At 40.2% G+C, this 17948-nt stretch overlaps 1 protein-coding gene across 6 annotated transcripts in view; it reads left to right on the forward strand.

The window, feature by feature from the left end:
* Positions 1-17948, forward strand: part of CADPS (calcium dependent secretion activator) — a 466408-nt gene that overhangs the window by 99322 nt on the left and 349138 nt on the right. For all 6 annotated transcript variants that reach the window (XM_055344208.1, XM_055344212.1, XM_055344209.1 and 3 more), the window contains exons 2-3: positions 4088-4201; positions 15930-16262. In XM_055344208.1, coding sequence (XP_055200183.1) covers positions 4088-4201; positions 15930-16262 — 447 coding nt within the window. The remainder of the gene's footprint in view (positions 1-4087; positions 4202-15929; positions 16263-17948) is intronic.

Below are 17948 nucleotides of genomic sequence, written 5' to 3' on the forward strand. Positions count from 1 at the left end.
ATAAATTCTGTGAGGTTCCTTGGTTGGTGCTATCTTGTGAGGATTTGTGACTTAGGCAGTTAAGGCTGGCCTGCTTAAAAGAAATTTATGTTATGGTGTAATTTTTATGAGAAAAACAACTGGTACCTTATAACTCAGTTGAAATGTTTTCAAATGCACACAAATAACTATGATTTTTCTGTACAGGTCCAACAATACTAGTACCACTGGATCAGACCAGGAAAGCCTACATGGCTTAGTAGTAAGTTCATTCCAATCTCTAGGCCTGGCTGTCCAATGCAGTATCCACCAGCCACATGTGGCTATTGGACAGTCGGTGTGGTGATTCTGAATTGAGATACACTGTGGGTGTAAAATAACATCAGACTTCAAAAATATAGTACAAAAAAGAATTTAAAATATCTCATTAATCATTTATATAATAATTTCATCAGATAATTATATCTGTTGAAATAATATTTTTGACATATTGGCTTCAACAAAGTACATTAATATTTATTTCACTTGTTTCTTTTTGCTTTTTAAAATGTGACTTCCAGAAAATGTGAAATTATACATGTGGCTAACCTTGGACAGTGGTGCTCTAGAATGTGACAAATATCAATCTGGTAAAAATCTGTCTCTTTTATATCTGCCCCTGATTTCAGTAGTCCTGCTTTTCCCAGAGTTACACAGTTAGCTAAAGCACCCACTTCCCATCTCTGTACATTCTCAAAACCCTACTTCGTTTCCCAATGAAGTCAAAATTCAAGCCAGCCTTCAGGCTGGTATAGGTCTAACCATTATTTTCTCCTGGCAAGACTTGTATTGATTCTAAAGATGAAAGGACTTTAAATGTATATAGAAACTCATAATTTTTAAAAAGAATTCATATTATGTTATCAAATAGCTAGCTATGAGTATGCCAAGGCAGAAATTAGAATTATCACCATTTTCCAAGTGAGAAGCCCAAGGATGATACCACATTTATTTATTTAAACCCAACCCTATTCCAGAATGGTTTTTAAAACTCTGGCCAATTCAGAGAATGTAAGTGGCTTTTCCAAGATGACACAATGGTTGATAGAACTGAGACTGGAATTATCTTCTTTCTCTTTCTTCTATAATAGTGGTTCTGAGACACAGCATCCCACGATCAGTTGATAAAGTATATCTTTTTATAAATAATAATAAAAACAGCAAAGTTCTTAGCTGACTTTTTTAATATAAATTAGAACTGATTAAAAGATATTCAAAAATAATTTCTCTTTCATACACTGCATTCATTTTTTTTAAACAAGCACTTGTGGAGTGCCTGTCTCATGCAAAGCACTAACTTGGCTCTGGGGAAACATCCATGAACAAATAACAAGAGAGACATATCATCTAACAAATTTAATCATAAGTAACAAGTAATAAGCATAAAGGGCTGTGGAATCTACTCTCTTAATAACTTTCAAGTATATTATCATACAGTACTGTTAATTATAGTCACCATGCCATATACTAGATCCTCATGACTTACACCTTAGAGTTGGAGGTTGTATGGTTTGGTCAACATCACCCCGTTTCCCCCATCCCTTAGGCCTTTCTTGGCAACTACCATTCTACTCTCTATTTCTGCAAATTCAACATTTTCTAGAATCCACATACAAGTGAGAACATACAGTATTTGTCTTTCTCTTTCTACCTTACTTCATTTAGCATAATACCTTTTAGGTCCATCCATGTTGTTACAAATGGCAAGATTCCTTTTTTTTTTTTTATGGCTGAATAATCATTGTGTGTGTGTGCATGTGTGTGTGTGTGTGACATTTTCTTTATCCACTCATTCATCAATGATCTCTTAGGTTGTTTCCATGTCTCAGCTCTTGGGAATAATGCTGCACTGAATGTAGGGGTGTTGCTATTTCTTTCATGTAGCCTCTCCCTTTCCTTGAGATATATACCCCAAAGTGGAATTGCTGGATCATATAGTACTTCCATTTTTAATGTTTTGAGGAAACTCCATACATTTTTCCAGAGTGGCTACCTCAATTTACATTCCCACCAAGAGTATGGAACAAGGGTTCCATTTTCCCTATAGCCTCGCTAGCATTTGTTATCTCTTGTTTGTTTTTTTTATGATAACCATCAAACAAGTATGAATAGAGGGATGCCTGGGTGCCTCAGTGGTTGAGCATCTGCCTGGTCGGGATCAGGTCGGGATCCCAGGGTCCTGGGATCAAGTCCCACATCAGGCTCCCCACGCAGAGCTTCTGCTTCTGCCTCTGCCTGTGTCTGCCTCTCTCTGTGTCTCTCATGAATAAATAAATAAAATCTTAAAAAAATAACAGATATGAGGTGATAATTCATTGTGGATTCGATTTGCATTTCCCTGATAAATGATGTTGAGTATCCTTTCATTTTACCTATTGGCAATCTGTATATCTTCTTTGGAAAAATGTCTAATCAAGTCCTCTTCCCCTTTTTTCATTGGATATTTTTTTGGTATTAAATGAATTCCTTATATATTTTGTATATTGTTAATACTTAATGGTTTTAACAAAATATTGTTTATTTTATTTTATTGTTAATTTTTTAAAAACATTTAAAAATTAATCTTGTTAAAGGTGATAATTTCCCCTTTCCCCATTTTATCTGCTATACTTCATTGCACCAAATAAACATGGAAGACTTGAATCATCTGCACCCAAAAAAAAAAAAAAATTACATTTCGACAAGTGCCAAATGTCAGAAATCACATCCAATCAGAGTCTAATTATAGGCTTTATATGGTGTAACTAAGGCTTCCAACACAACAGTCCACAAACCCAGTGTGAATCCCCACCATCCTGAGGGGTCCCGTTGCTTGACTTTGTTGGGCTAAAGGCACAGGGGCCGTTACCTAGGACAAATGAGGAGATGCAGTACTGCTGGAGAAGTAGAAACGGGCAGAATTAAGGGCTTACTTCCAGTTATTTCTGCAGTGGTCTGGCTTGACCAGCCTGAGTGAGATTAGTTTTCTGGTTCTGGTTTCTGAGTTGGGCCCAAAGGGGTGAGAAGCTCCCATGTGAAACGGGTCGAAGGTATACTTATCTTAGAATTGAAACTTAACTGGGTGCTACACAGCATAGTTAACGTTAGGCTAAGAGTAGCATCTCTTACCCTTACCCATAAATGGTTGACAAATACTTTCTCCCATTCCATAAATTGCTTGTTTCTTTTGCTGTGCAGTAGATTATTAGCTTGATGCACTCCCACTTCTTGATTTTTGCTGTTGTTGCTTGAGCTTGTGATGTCATACCCAAAAATTCATTGCCAAGACCCATGCCAAGGAGTTTTCCCTTATGTTTTCCTCGAACAGTTTTTCAGTTTGAGGTCTTATATTTAAGTCTTTAATGCACTTAAGTGAATTTTTGTGAGTGGTATAAGATAGAGTCCAATTTCATTCCCTTGTATGTGAATATCCAGTTTTTCCAGTATCATGTGTTGAGTATTCTGTCCTTTTCCCATTGAGTATCTTGGTGCCCTTGTCAATTTTCATTGCGTATATATCACAGGTTTGGTTTTAGGTGTCTGTTTTTATGCTGATACTGTTTTGATGACTAGAGCTTTGTAAAGCAGGATATTTCAGGCCACCTGAAGGGCCTGCAATGGTGTATTAAACAACCATGTCTCACAGAATAAAAACAAAAACAAACAAATAAAAACACTTGTAGCATGTGCCAATTTCCATGGTATAAATATTTCTAGCCTGGCTTCCAATAGGCTGTCACCAAATGTAGAGTTGGAAAGAGGTATATGGTAGCACCCATTATATATCGCTTCCTACCATACAAATACAATAGATGCTAGTAACTTCAAAAGCACAGGTAATGTTAAAATAATCGGGAAGCAATGAATTTTGAGGATGTGTTACTTTTGTTTTCAATATAATTTATTTAACTATAATTTATACTCTCTTTTAATAAATAACCACCTCACAAAATTCCAGCAAATTTAACAGTCAGCTCTCAAGCGCCTGTACAAGATAGCTCTAGCACACCAACAGTTCTGGCATCTTCCACACAATCACAATCCTTGTTGAACAAGTCCTCACTGTTCCCTCTTCCTCTGTTCCTTACAGATCAGCAAACAGCAGCTGCAGACAGTCAAGGACCGGTTTCAGGCTTTCCTCAATGGGGAAACCCAGATCGTGGCTGATGAAGCCTTCATGAATGCTGTCCAGAGTTACTATGAGGTAAGACTCACCAAGACTCAAGTCTGAAGCCCAGAATTTCCAGACTACTGTTCAGTGGGAACAGTAGCCTTGACCTCTTACAGGACCATTCCCCCCAGGGCAAAAGTGTTGATGACTGGTTATAATTTTAAGAAATAACAGCATTTTGTTTAGAAAAAAAAAAAACAAATCAAAGCCACTTGCTAACCAACTAAACAAGAAATTATATGCAAAACACTTAGCACATTGCCTGCTTTATGTATAATTTCTTGTTTCATCTGTGTAATAGTCTCATGAGTTAGGTCCTGATGTTATTCTCATTTATGAGTAAAGCAACTGAGGGTCAGAGAAGTTAGGCCCATTCCTCAAAGTCATGCAGCTGTTAAAATGCTACAAACTAAGACTTGAACTGAATTGGAAGATCTTCCCTACCAACTACACCCTTTCTAAAGGATGTTAACATCTCCTAAGATGGTGCCTTCACTAGCTTCCTTTTTCTTTCTGTTAAAATATCCTGACTATACATCACAAGTGAATTTTTACCTCTAGACCTCAGGGGTTTATTTATCAGTTAAGTGACTTTGGAATTCTGATAGTATATTTAAATTTTATAATTATTCTTCCATAATATGCACATTAGGTATTGTTTATACATTATTAGTGAGGCAGATGTGCTATACCTTCCTTTGGGCCATGTTTACATGATGTGCATATTTTTTTAAAAGTTACTATATGTCATTAAAAGATATTTTACTATGCACTAATCTTTTTTCATGTGAACTAGATATTCTCTTTATTTGGAATCCTGTGCTCCAAATGACATCCATTGTCAAAGCTAGATTAAATCCATTAGAAACCAATCCCTCTGTGTTGAAAAACTCATGGCATCCTGCCATATGCAACTCAAAGTGATAACAATAAACTGAAATAAGTGTAAGGGAATCCAACAAACTGATTTTTTTCCCCATAGGATAGCTTTACTGATTTTCTTCCTTCTTTCCTTTCTGTTTTTAATTATTGGTAGCAAATTATTTCCAAACAAAAAGATTGGTGTTCCTGCTTCACTGAGACTCCAAACACATGCATGCTTCCACGTATTGGGCACTCTAGTCCTCAATAGATGCTTAAAAAATGTTAGTTGATTGATTCAGTAAAATTCTCCTTCCCAATCTCTGAAGCACTTGGCTCGTTTCACAGAGCGTAGAGGAAGACTGCAATTAGATCTTGTGCAAATACTATTGATTGGTTTCCTAATTAGTGTTTAATAGTAAACAGTCTTTGTTTCTGTGGTGTTTGCTGGGTCCTGCTGCAGACTCATTTTACACATTTCCTCGATGAAGTTTCTGTTTGGATTTGTTTTAGAAGTTTGGTTCATTTTTATGTTTGTCAAATTTATGCTTTTTTCCCGTTTTACAAATAGCATTAATTATTGTCAATAAGTATCAAACTTCTTTATCAGATGTGATGCAATATTTTATTTGAATTTAACAGAATGTGGAAATGAGATTCAGAACCATGATGATGGTATGGCAGTGAATAACCTGAATATGTTTAACAGAAGATTTTGTTGAGAAACTGCCAGGGAATGAAATTAATTCTCCTCCCTTTTTCAAGTTTTGAAAGCCAGTTCAGACAGGCAGACCCTCACCAATAATTCTCCATGTTTAGAGTTATTCACCAGTTTGTAAATTTGTAGATTGCAAATCTTAATTAGAAAGCTCATTTGACTAATGACATAAATTAGAAGAAAGTGCCATTTCTATCTATTAATTAACTTTGAAAATTAATAGTCATCAATGTGCTAATGAGTCTCTGGAAATTACCATTATATCTATAGTGGTCCTGATATATTTTTTTTCTGTAGCGGCTAGTTTATTTGAAAGAGCTTCTTTTTAGTTTGGTAAAAATACAGGCATTGTGAAATCATGGAGTAGGTAATATTAACACGTGAGTAACAGGAAATAATGTGGGGTATTGATTATTTACTGTATTCATTAGTAAACTTTAGAGAGTCTTGGGATGCCTTTTCTGGAAAACCTAATCTTCTAAAGCAAAGGTCCCCAATTAAGGGATCAAGATTAACAGTTTCCTTGAGAGAGCTCCAAGTTCATTACTCCTCCCTTTTTCCCTCTCCCTTCACTTTTGGGCAGTAGAGGAGCTAGGGTTTCTTTCTTCACCCTATTCCAGGATCCAGTGGCTTCCTTGTCAGTATCTATCTTGGTCAAGATTCTTTGGATTACAAGTGACAGACACCTAGGTCAAACTGGCTTAAGCCAAAAATGAGATTTATTCACTCAAGCTACTTAAAAGGCCAGGAATAGACCTCGTTTTAACTGTGGCTGGATGCAGAGACTCCAAAGATGCCAGCAGGATGGATATCTTTCTCCCCACACCTTGGCTTTGTTCTTCCCTGTTTTGGCTTTATTCTTGGGCTGGTTCTCCACATGTGGAGGATCCTGGCAGTTTCAGGTCATGCACTATCAGCTTAGCAATCACAGGAGGAAAAAGAACACCTCTTTCCTTAGAGTCCCAACAAAAGGCCCTAGGTGACTTGGTTGGGCTGACATGGGTCATATGTCCTTTCTGGAGCCAATCACAATGGATGGAGGGTGAACTAGACCCGGGGATGAGTGCTATGACAGATACCACCTCTGGAGGCTGTGAACAGGCTCAACCACACAGGAACCATCTATAGTGAAAGTGCAGTGATTTCTTGTTGAGAAATGAGGGTGCTTTTTACTAGAAGGGGAAATGTATGCTTGACAGGCAAAACCAATAGATACCCTTCTAAATATGTGTTCAATCTCTGTCTGTCTGCCTGTCTCTCTCTCTCACATACACACACATGCATTCTGTCCCACTATACCACACCTTCCCATCTCATTTTGCCAATGGTAATGATATTTTTAAAAAACCAACCTTTCCTCAAAAAGTTCTGAGATGACTATACTAGAAAAAGTTGTTTCAGGCATTAGCCTTGTTTTGCCAAAGCAGTAATGGTTTTTCAATACATTAGAATAGTAAAGAAAAAAACTTTTAGATAAAAAGAATGGGTAGACTGTTCTTTATCCATCTGTGCCCATTCAGTCCAGTCTGAACCCCCGTGGCCAGCATGAGCATCAAGCATCTTGGGCCTGGGACCTAACCTGGACCAGGGTAACAGGAGACCAGTGTTCTCTCTGGCTTTTGAGATCGCGAAAGTTTATTTTATCCTTTCCTAGTGGCCTCAATTGTCAAAGCCGATCAAGCAGAGCAACAGATTAATCCTTTAATCTCTTCCATCCTGGCTTTTGAGGCCTGGGCACTGAAGTGGGTGCTCTGAGATCTGGGAGATCTGACCCGGTGACTCCCGGTCCTACAACTGTGGTCCTGAAACATCAGAGTTCACCCATCTCTCCATGGCCCCTACATCTTCCCTAACTCTCAGTGTTTTTAAGACAAATGTTTAAAACATAAGCCTTCCCATCCTACATTCTCACCCTCACTCCCTATGTCCCTGCTTCATTTTGGTTCCTTTGGGTGCTGGTCCTGGCATCAGAGAAAAGAGGTAAGATGGAAAAGTTACAAATTACAAATCCTCCCTCACTCAGAACCTATCTGGAAGGAAACATGGGGGTTTAGTGGGAAATGGGGATGTGGAACAAGGCAGAAGATATACACATACCATTTTAGAATCCCTCTCTGGGCTTTAGTCAGTGAAACTACTCTGATTGAATTTGTTTTGTTTTATTTTGTTCTTAGCCAATCTCTAACAAAGGCCTGCTTGGTTTCTTTCAAACTAACTTTGCTGTGTAAGACAGAATTTTATAGTTGCTAGCAACAAAAACTGATTGGCTAAATTAAGCCCCAATAATAATAATAATAATAATATTATTATTATTATTATAAAATAATAACAGCACAACAATAGCAATAAAAGTTATCAGAGGAAATAACCAAGCTACAGAAAAGAAGGAAACCCAGCAGCTTAATGCCAGGAGACCAGGAGGCAGGATATAATGGACACCCCATCATTGGTATGACTTTCCTCCAACCCCTTCCATTCTTGCACCATCCAACTCTGAATCTGATCCCCACAAAGCGAAGTCTGACTGGCCAACCTCAGGTTACAACCTACCACATGGCTAAGGAAGGACATACTCCCATGACTGACAGGCCCACTGAGACTGGGTAGAGTGGAAAAGACATTCTGGGGCTGAGGCACTGCTATCGGTAAGGGAAGGACCACTGGTAGGCATAAACTGCAGGTGTCCTCTACACTGGATGACAAACAGTATTCAGTGATTCTGACTGACCTTTTAAAAAAAATCTAAGAAAAGTAGAAGTTAGTTCATATCTGGGTACTTTTCTGAAATGAAGCTAAATATTTTCCAATAGACAAAACCACTGTAAGTCCTCAGTGGCCTTAAGACAGATGTATCCCTAGAAGAGTCACTACCCATTTTAAAGTTATTTCTTCTCATAGGGAAGGTAGAGCAAGGAAGGAGGTAGAAGAGGTGAGACTGATTAGGAGGATGTTTTGAGTCTGAAAGACATGGGATTGAATTCTAGTTCTACTGCACATTGACTGTGGGACCTCAGCCGAGGCTAAGCCTCAATTTCTCTATCTGTAGTAGGACCTTACTGCATAATTGTGGTCGGGATTAAATTACACATACACACTCCCCACACACACCACCTCACCCTAAAGTGCCATCAGAAATATACTAAGTTTAGGGCAGCCCCGGTGGCTTAGAGGTTTAGCCCCAGGATGTGATCCTGGAGACCTGGGATCGAGTCCCACATCGGGCTCCCTGCGTGAAGCCTGCTTCTCCCTCTGCCTGTGTCTCTGCCTCTCTCTCTCTCTCTCTCTCTCTCTCTCTCTCTCTCTCTCTCTGTGTGTGTGTCTCATGAATGAATAAGTAAAATCTTTATTTTTTTTTAAGTAAAGTCTTTAAAAAAAAGAAATATACTAAGTTTAGGGGGGGATGGTGATTAGTACACATTTGCTGCATAGAAATAGTAGGAGAAAGTTGATAAAATTGATCCACTTCCTAGTTTCTGGGCCTGGACATGGGGTAGTGGATGTACAAGGCTGAGGCTGAGGCCCAGGGTATAGGAAGAGGAAATAAGGTGCTAACCTACCAACAGCTACCCCAGGTCCCAGTCCCAGATCTGCTTCTGAAGTTTACCCTGGGATCTTTTATTTTTGGTGAAAGGTATCTTTCAGATCCAAAGGTGCATTTTATTTTAGAAACTAACATGCTCTTTGCCTCAATGAAAGTAAAATTTGTAATTTTTTCACGTAGGGAGAGGTGTTTTAAGTGATTATAAAGTAAAACATTATATAAAAATTATAAATACATAATATAGAAGTTATAAAAATAGATGATACCAAAAAAAATCAAAAGCACATGATTAGAAAACCACCTGTAATCCCATCATCCTAGACAACCACTCTTAAATAGTGGTATGTATCTTTTCAGGTATCTTTAATGTGTCTATACCCATAAAAATAGCTATTTGATTTCCAAATTGAGACTATCAGAAAGATAACTACCAAATATTAGTAACCCACTTGTTTCATTAAAACAGTGGGTTTCACATTCTTTCCTACCTCTGTGAAAGTCACACTTATAACATATTCTCATCAGTTTTATTACGCATACTGTTCTCAATCCATGCTCCTATCCCCCAAGTTGACCTTACCTCTACCATTGAAATCATCTGCTTTGACAGTGAATCAGGACACCTTTTGATGCTAATGAAAAAATATCTTTTTTCATGGCTGCATGATATTCTATTTAAAAATAACAGCTAATTTTTATTACATTATGTAGTGAATATAACAGGCACCATTACAGACACCATGCTCACCAATTGATATGCATTATTTCAGTGACTCCTCATCCAAATCCTACATGAGAGAGTAATTAAGATTCCCATTTGAAATATGGGACAGCCAAAGCCCAGAAAGATTAAGTAACTTGTTCAGGTGACAAAGGAAGCAACTGGTAGTCGGGATGTGAACCCTAAATCATCTGATACCATGGTCTACTCTTCTCAGTACCTGAGTCCATTTATTAGTAGCAACCAAGTTGATGTGGGTGTTTTTAAACCTTATTTACTCTAACATCTAGGTATTTTTCTTATTTATGTTGGAATAACATGCTTTTGTAGAGCAGGAAAGGATTCGAAACTGGGAGCTGGGCCAATTATACCCCATACCTTGTACAGTCATTAAGTACTGATGTGCGTGTGTGTTCCTGAGACAACCTTGAAATTGCCTGGTTCTGGCAATGGAGGGAAAGACTGATGGATGAGGTCGAGTCACTGAATTGACTGCCCTTCACCATTCTGTATTTATTTGTTTATCTTCCGTCTCCCATTATGACCTGTCTGGGAAGTTGGCAGAGGAACAGGAAGGATTTATGGATGTGCCACATAGAACTGTGCCTGGGGTTGAAATCTCTTGCAATAGCCACCAAAAAACAAAACAGGAAACAGAAACACCAGCTACAGCTCCCCACTACAAATCAGTTTCAAGGGTGGTTTTAGAGATGCCCAAGCACATCAGCACTCAGGGGCAGTATTCACTACAGGGCGAGGCTAGCCTAGATCCTTCTGACTCTTCCCTTCTGACAGACTGAAAAGCCAAGACAGATGATGTGCCTGGGAAATTAGTTTTCTGCTGCCACTTTCTCTCCCCATGGCTGCCTTGCCTCCTGTTTGGCACTTCATCTTTGTTGTCTCCTCAGTCTCTGGCCTCCTTCCTCATGTTCTTGACATTCCGCTCATCTCCTTTCATTCTGGGACCTGGCAGTCATATCTTATCTCTGGATAGATGAAGCTCTCTGCTTTTCAAAGGACTTTCAGTCTCATCCTTGTCAAAGAAGGCTGGCTGAATTAACCTCATGTGACAGCAAAGGAGAGTGAGGTTTCTTGAAGTGAAGTGACTTGTCTAAGGTCATTCACTAGTGGTTGAATAAATATTTATTGAGTGGCTACTTTAGACAAAAGAAGGGACTATGTGAAGCAGATGATGTGTGCAGGATCCAGAGGTCACCCAGTCAGTTATGGATGCCAGCTGGGAGCAATGTGCCAGCATCCTCATTTCTTATCCCTGTTGTCATGTCCCTTGGAAAATCCAGCTCCATTCCATTGTTTTAAGAGACTGATATATTGTGCTTGCTTATTTGTACATTCACCTTCTTATTCCCATTCAGGTATAATCTTAATAGGGTCTCTACTTTGAGACATCTACATTGTTCATGTTGTTTATTCGCTCCTTCAACACAGCACCAACTATTTTCCAGGCACTGTCTTAGGCACTCAGAAAAAAAGGAATGGGGAAAAAACAGCTGCAACTTCTGCCTTCCTGGGACTTCTAGTCTAGCTGGAGCTCAGATATTAACCAGTCACAGAGACAAATAGTGACAGAGGGGTTTTGGAGGAAAAGAAGATGGGGCTAAGAGCTTATAATGGAGGCCTGTTCCAGGTTTGTGGGACATTGGTATGGACAGCTGAAATGAGAGTATGGCTGCTTTGTTGATCAAATGCTCTAAGTAATTGATGTTCATTAGAACCGACAACAAAGAATTAATCCCTTTGCATCCCCACTGCCACCATCACACATCTGTGCTCCTGAAAGTGCCCCCCACCTGGCCTCCTGTCTATTCTCCTAGCCCCCTTCAGGTTGGTTTTCCACATTAAAGCCAGAGAATCTAAACTTGATCATGCCATGTCCCTGCTTAAAACCTTCAGTGGTTTCCCACTGCCCTTCAAACGAAGGCCAATATCCTTAATGTGGCCTCCTATACCTTCCACTACCTGGCTTCTTCCTGCCATTGGTCTTCCTGCCGTTACCCCACCCCTCACTGCCACAGCCACAATGGCTCTCTATTTCCTCAACACTCTGGGTCTTTACACATATTGTTCCCTCTCTCTGAAATACTCTTTCACTCTCTTTTTTACCTACCCATAATTTACCCATCCTAAAGGAGTTTTCCTCCAAGAAGTCTATCCTTACTCCGTACTGGAATAAATTCCTGGCTATAGACACTGATGGTCCCATCTATTTCCCCTTGAAAGCACTTATCCTAAAATATAATATTTCTTTTTTTTTCCTATGGGATTATTAGAGTGATGTCATGGAGGCATGAAGGCTGAATTTGGATCTGTTTTGCCCACCACTGTTTTGCTGGCACCTAGCACAGTACCTTCCACCTAGTGAGTGCCCAAAGAAAGGATGAATGTGATCATGAAGAAGAGTATAAACATTACAATGGAAGGGGCAACCTCAAATTTTTTTAGTTCAATTCTCTTCATGCACAAATATGAAACTGGAGAACCAGAGAGGGGAGGTGATTTACCCAAGGTCACACAGCAAGTTAGTAGTAGAACTGGCCTGGGACCATGGTTTATAGCTTCTGCCTCAATGATATACTCCAGAAATGCTATACTCTGTTTGCCTCAATACTTTGATGTTCTTTGAGACCCAGACCTATAACTGAGATACAGTGTATTAGGTAAATGGAGAAACTATCTGCATTAAACATTACAGATTTTCAGGTAAATCCTTTATTTCATTAAATCTCATAAGGCCTGAGGTTTCAGTTGAAGTTCTTTTTCTACAATTGATTTTTAAATGAACTCTGAGGTCTCAACTGAGTACAGGTTAGTTCCCAGGCACAGAAGAGCAGGCCATGGCCCTTGCCTGTGAAGAAAACCCTCAGCGCTCCTTCATTCTACATGAGTTCATTAATTTGGGAGTAGATAGAGACCACCTTTCTAAAATCTCTCCTCCCCAAGGAAGGCTTTGCAGTGAAGCAGGAGGCAATGAGAGTCCCCCAAGCAATGCTGTCTCCTGGCTAACAAGGGCATTTCCTGAAATCTGACAGGGGAGCAAACATTTGTTCTGCCTCTGGAAGGATATTTATGCACCTTCTGAAGTGTGACCAGGACACAGCTCAAAAGTGTCAGATGTTTCCTCTTCATGAATATGAAGCAGCAGTTTCACCACTTGTATTACACCCTAGAACAATGTAGCTTACGTATACTTCCCAATGGTGGGCACTGGAGCAAAAGTAAATTGTTCTTAATGGATGGCTTGGTCCCATGACCCTAGGCAGCACCAACAAAACAACCAGGGGTTCTTTATCAGACAGAAGAGGCTCTCCACCAGGCAGGTGAGACCCTTAGGGAAGGAAGGAACCAAGGCGAAGACAAAAACAAAAACAACCAAAAAACCTTTGTAATCAGACAGTTTGAGTTATCAAGAACAAGTCTCTATCCCTCTCTGGAGTCTTGGTTTTCAGTCTATAAGATGGACTGAATATAATGCCTACCTTCTTTATTCATTCACTCTTAAAGTGCCAGGCTCTATACTAGAGGTGGATGACATTGTAGGGAACAGGGAGGACATAGTCATAATAGAGTTCACATTTCAGGAAGAGAGAGATTAAATACATATTTACCCAACTGTTGTTCAATTTTCAAGTGTGGTGAACATCATTGAGAGGATAAAATCAAATATAAATGATGGTTAACATGTAAGTGTCAGACCTCATGCCAGGTACTTTGCATGTAGTAACAATACTCTGTAGGGTTCTGGTCCAAGATGGTGATATGGAAAGACCCTGAACTCACCTTCTCCACTGGGACAAACCAAATCTACACCTACTTATGGAGCAATTCCTCCTGAAGAAGTGAGAGCTGACTGAATAGCTTCTGTACGATAAAAACTGAAGAGACCACAAGGAGACCAGTAAGAGACAGGGACAGGATAACCAAAGGGACTCCACACCCCCAAGGCTGCTAAATGCAATAGGGAGGGATGGTGTGAGGTACCTGGAGGGCACAGAAAAAAGCCACAGTATAAAAGCACAATGACAATACAAAGGGACCAGAACATGGCCAGCTGGCAGAGGAGCTGCTGGAACTCTGGGTCAGAGAGACCGGTAATCAGCATGGTTTACACCCCCTCCACACGACAGGATCACCGGTCTGGATACCATAGCCCTCTGGAGGCTTCAGCAAGCCCAGGGCCTCTAGACAACGCCAGCCCCACCCATCCTCCAAGGTGCCCCCAGCCCTGTGCATACCCAGACACCTCTGGTCATGGCTCACTACAGCTCTAGCTGATAGGACAAGATGACACAGATACAGAGCACCCCAGAACACTGTAGGCCCACACCACTTTGGCTTGAGGCAGTTTGCCAGAGCACCCTGGTGCATGCACAGTGCTCCAGGACCTTGTGGCCCATGCCTGCTTTGGCCCCAGGATCCCCCAACCCCCATGAGGGCATCCCCTGTGCATAATACCCCCGGAACTGCAGTACATGCCCTCCTTGCTTCCAGCCACCCAAGGACCTTAGTTCCAGGTCATGCATGCCTTCCACGGAGTTCCTCAGCCCAGACCTCACCTCAGCTCCAGTCATAGTGCTAGGACATCTTTGCAGTGAGCACTCGGAGACACCCTGGCTTAGAAGAGTTGTGAGGATATGGAGAAAAAGGAATGCTCATGCATTATTGGTGAGAATGTAAATTGATGCAGCCACTATGGAAAACAGTGTGGAGGTTCCTCAAAAAATTAAAAATAGAAATACAATATGATCCTGTAATTCCACTACTGCGTATTTAGCCAAAGAAAACAAAAACACTAATTTGAAAAGATATATGCACCCCTATATTCAGCACAGCAGTATAGTAGACAAGGTATAGATGCAACTTAAGTGTCCACAATAGATGACACACACCACTTCTTTATTATGTGTACACACACATGCACATGTACACACATAAGAATATTACTTAGGCATAAGAAAAGAATGAGATCTTGCCATTTGCTACAACATGGATGGACCTAGAGTATTATTCTAAGTGAAATAAGTCTGATAGAAAAAGACAAATACACCTATATGTGAAGTCTAAAAAACAAAACAAATGAATAAATAAATAAAAAGCAGAAATAGACTCATAAATACAGAGAACAAATTGATGGTTGCCAGAAGGGAGGAAGTAGGGCATGGGCAACATGAGTGAAGGGGAGTGGGAGATAATAGGCTTCCAATTATGGAGTGAAAAGGTCACAGGGATAAGAGGCAGACCACAGGGAATATAGTCCATGGTACTGTAGTAGCGTTGTATGCTGACAGATGGTAGCTACACTGTGGTGAGCGTGGCATAACATATGAACTTGTTGAATCACTATGTTATATGCCCGAAATTAATGTTAACACTGTATATTGACTGTACTTCAATTTAAAAAGTAAAAAAAAATAATAATAACCATAAAAATAACCCAAATGTCATTACTATGGGCCACTTTTTAAAGTCGTTATCTTGTATGGATCCATTTAAGCTTCATTTAAAAATACTTATGTAGAAACTACTATTATCCCATTTTATAGATGAAAAAAACGGAGATACAAGGAGCTTAGCTTGACAAGAGAAACACAGCCAATAAGTGGCAGAGAAAGATCCCACCTAGTTTGAGCAGAGTCTATGTAGTATACATTGCCTTTCTTGATATTACTGTCCCATTTAATCCTTTTAACTACCTGGTAAGTACTATTATTATTTTCATTTTCCAGATGTGGACACAAAAGCAAAACATGTAAGTGATGTCTCTGAGTTCACACAGCTAGGAGGTAGTGGGACAGGATGCTGGTCCCTTCCATAATGCTAATCAGCCCAGCCATCAGTCCTAAGAAACTGGTATTTCCAGGGCTGAGTCCCTAATATCTTTCCTGTCCTTATTCTTTCTCAGGTGTTCCTGAAGAGTGATCGTGTGGCCCGTATGGTGCAGAGTGGGGGCTGCTCCGCCAATGACTCCAGGGAAGTCTTCAAGAAGCATATCGAGAAAAGAGTGCGCAGCCTGCCCGAGATTGATGGCCTCAGCAAGGAGACTGTCCTGAGCTCCTGGATGGCCAAGTTTGATGCCATCTACCGCGGGGAAGAGGACCCCAGGAAGCAACAGGCCCGGATGACAGCCAGTGCAGCCTCTGAGCTGATTCTGAGCAAGGAGCAGCTCTATGAGATGTTCCAGAACATTCTTGGGATCAAGAAGTTCGAACATCAGCTTCTATACAATGCATGCCAGGTAAGGTGTCTATCACCAGGGCCCCAACCTGTGACTGAGTAGAGTCACATTATCACTCCTGTGTGCCCTAGGCACTGTTTTCTTCATGGGCCATTTCTTCTTTTTTTAAATTTATTTAAGATTGATTGATTGATTTGAGAGAGAGAGAGAGAGAGAGCATGTGCATGAGTGAGGGGAGAAGTAGAGGGAGAAGCAGACTCTCTGCTGAGCAAGGAGCCCAACGTGGGGTTTGATCCCAAGACCCTGAGATCATGACCTGAGCCAAAGACAGATGCTTAAATGACTGAACCACCCAGGTGCCCTCATGGGCCACTTCTTAACTGAAAAAAAATAAATGAAATTATATTTTAAAGCCACACTGGTAAAAAATTAATATAATTCAGTCCAGAATATGTTCATGTTTATCCTCTGGTTTTAAAAGAAATGAAAACATTTTTGTACATACCTAAAAGTCTTGTGGGCCCTACACACTGTGTATAATGTCTAATAGGTAAGTTGGTTTTATGAGTATGGTCTGATTCTCATGTGTTGAAAAAGCTGAAAGATCAAAACAATTTTTTTAAAAAGATGGTTTTGCCTTTAAAATAGATGTTTACCAGTTGAGTGGCTTGTACTTCCTCAGCTGAGGTGACAAATGGACTTAGTACCTCATCATTATAATTATTTAAAATAGAAGGCTTCCAGAAGGTCTGAGTACATCATACCAGAATATTAGTCACATCATGAATTTCCAGGTGGATTTGAGGGAGCTAGCTGACACTGTGCTTAGACCCACTCAAAATGGGCCTATATTTTCTCTGGATCAAAGAAGGGTTGTGGGAATGAGGTGCTCTAGATCTTCATTTCCTTTTTTTTTCTTTTAAGATTTTATTTATTTATTCATGAGAGACACACACAGAGAGAGGCAGAGACACAAGCAGAGGGAGAAGCAGACTCCATGCAGGGAGCCCAATGTAGGACCGAATCCCCGGACTCTGGAATCACGCCCTGAGCTGAAGACAGATGTTCAACCACTGAGCCACCCAGGCATCCCTAGTTCATTTCCTACCTAACCTTTCCGTTATTCATTCAACGAGTATTTGTTGTGTCTTCTTTGCAGTCTTTGCAAATTTCAGGGTGTGTCACATGGGAGCATTTTTAAAATTCACATTCTCAGGCCCCAAACCTGGAGCTTCTGATCCTGTATTCTCATGGCAGAGCCCAGGAAGCATGGGCTTCCCTCCTGGTAGTTTTACTGCCCTTCTCCTTTTAAGAACCATTAAAGAATCTCAGTTGTGCTCTGATTTCCCTGGGCTACTTCTGTCCCTAAGGTAGGTTAAATTAAGACACTACAGTATATTGGTTGAGTTGTGCTTTGCTCAGAACCAGACAGACCAAGGTAAAACTTAATAGGACCTTCACTAGCTTTGTGGCCTAGGGGAGTTAGTTAACCTCCTCACACATGAGCTTGGCATGAAATTGTTTTAAGGATTCAATGTATATAAAACCCAGGGCAACATGGGGCCCTTTATAAATGGTAGCTGTTAAAATATATTATATTTCACCAGAAGAGGCAAAAAGTCCACAGACAGTATCAGAACCATGCCATAAATGCTTAACATAAGAACTACAAGATTTTGAGGCTTACTTGTTTCTGCCTTCATGTCTACCCTCCGGTTCAAGGCATCAGCCCCTCTTAACCTGGAT

This window comes from Nyctereutes procyonoides, unplaced genomic scaffold (assembly GCF_905146905.1).
Source record: "Nyctereutes procyonoides isolate TBG_1078 unplaced genomic scaffold, NYPRO_anot_genome, whole genome shotgun sequence".
Classification (NCBI taxonomy): domain Eukaryota; kingdom Metazoa; phylum Chordata; class Mammalia; order Carnivora; family Canidae; genus Nyctereutes; species Nyctereutes procyonoides.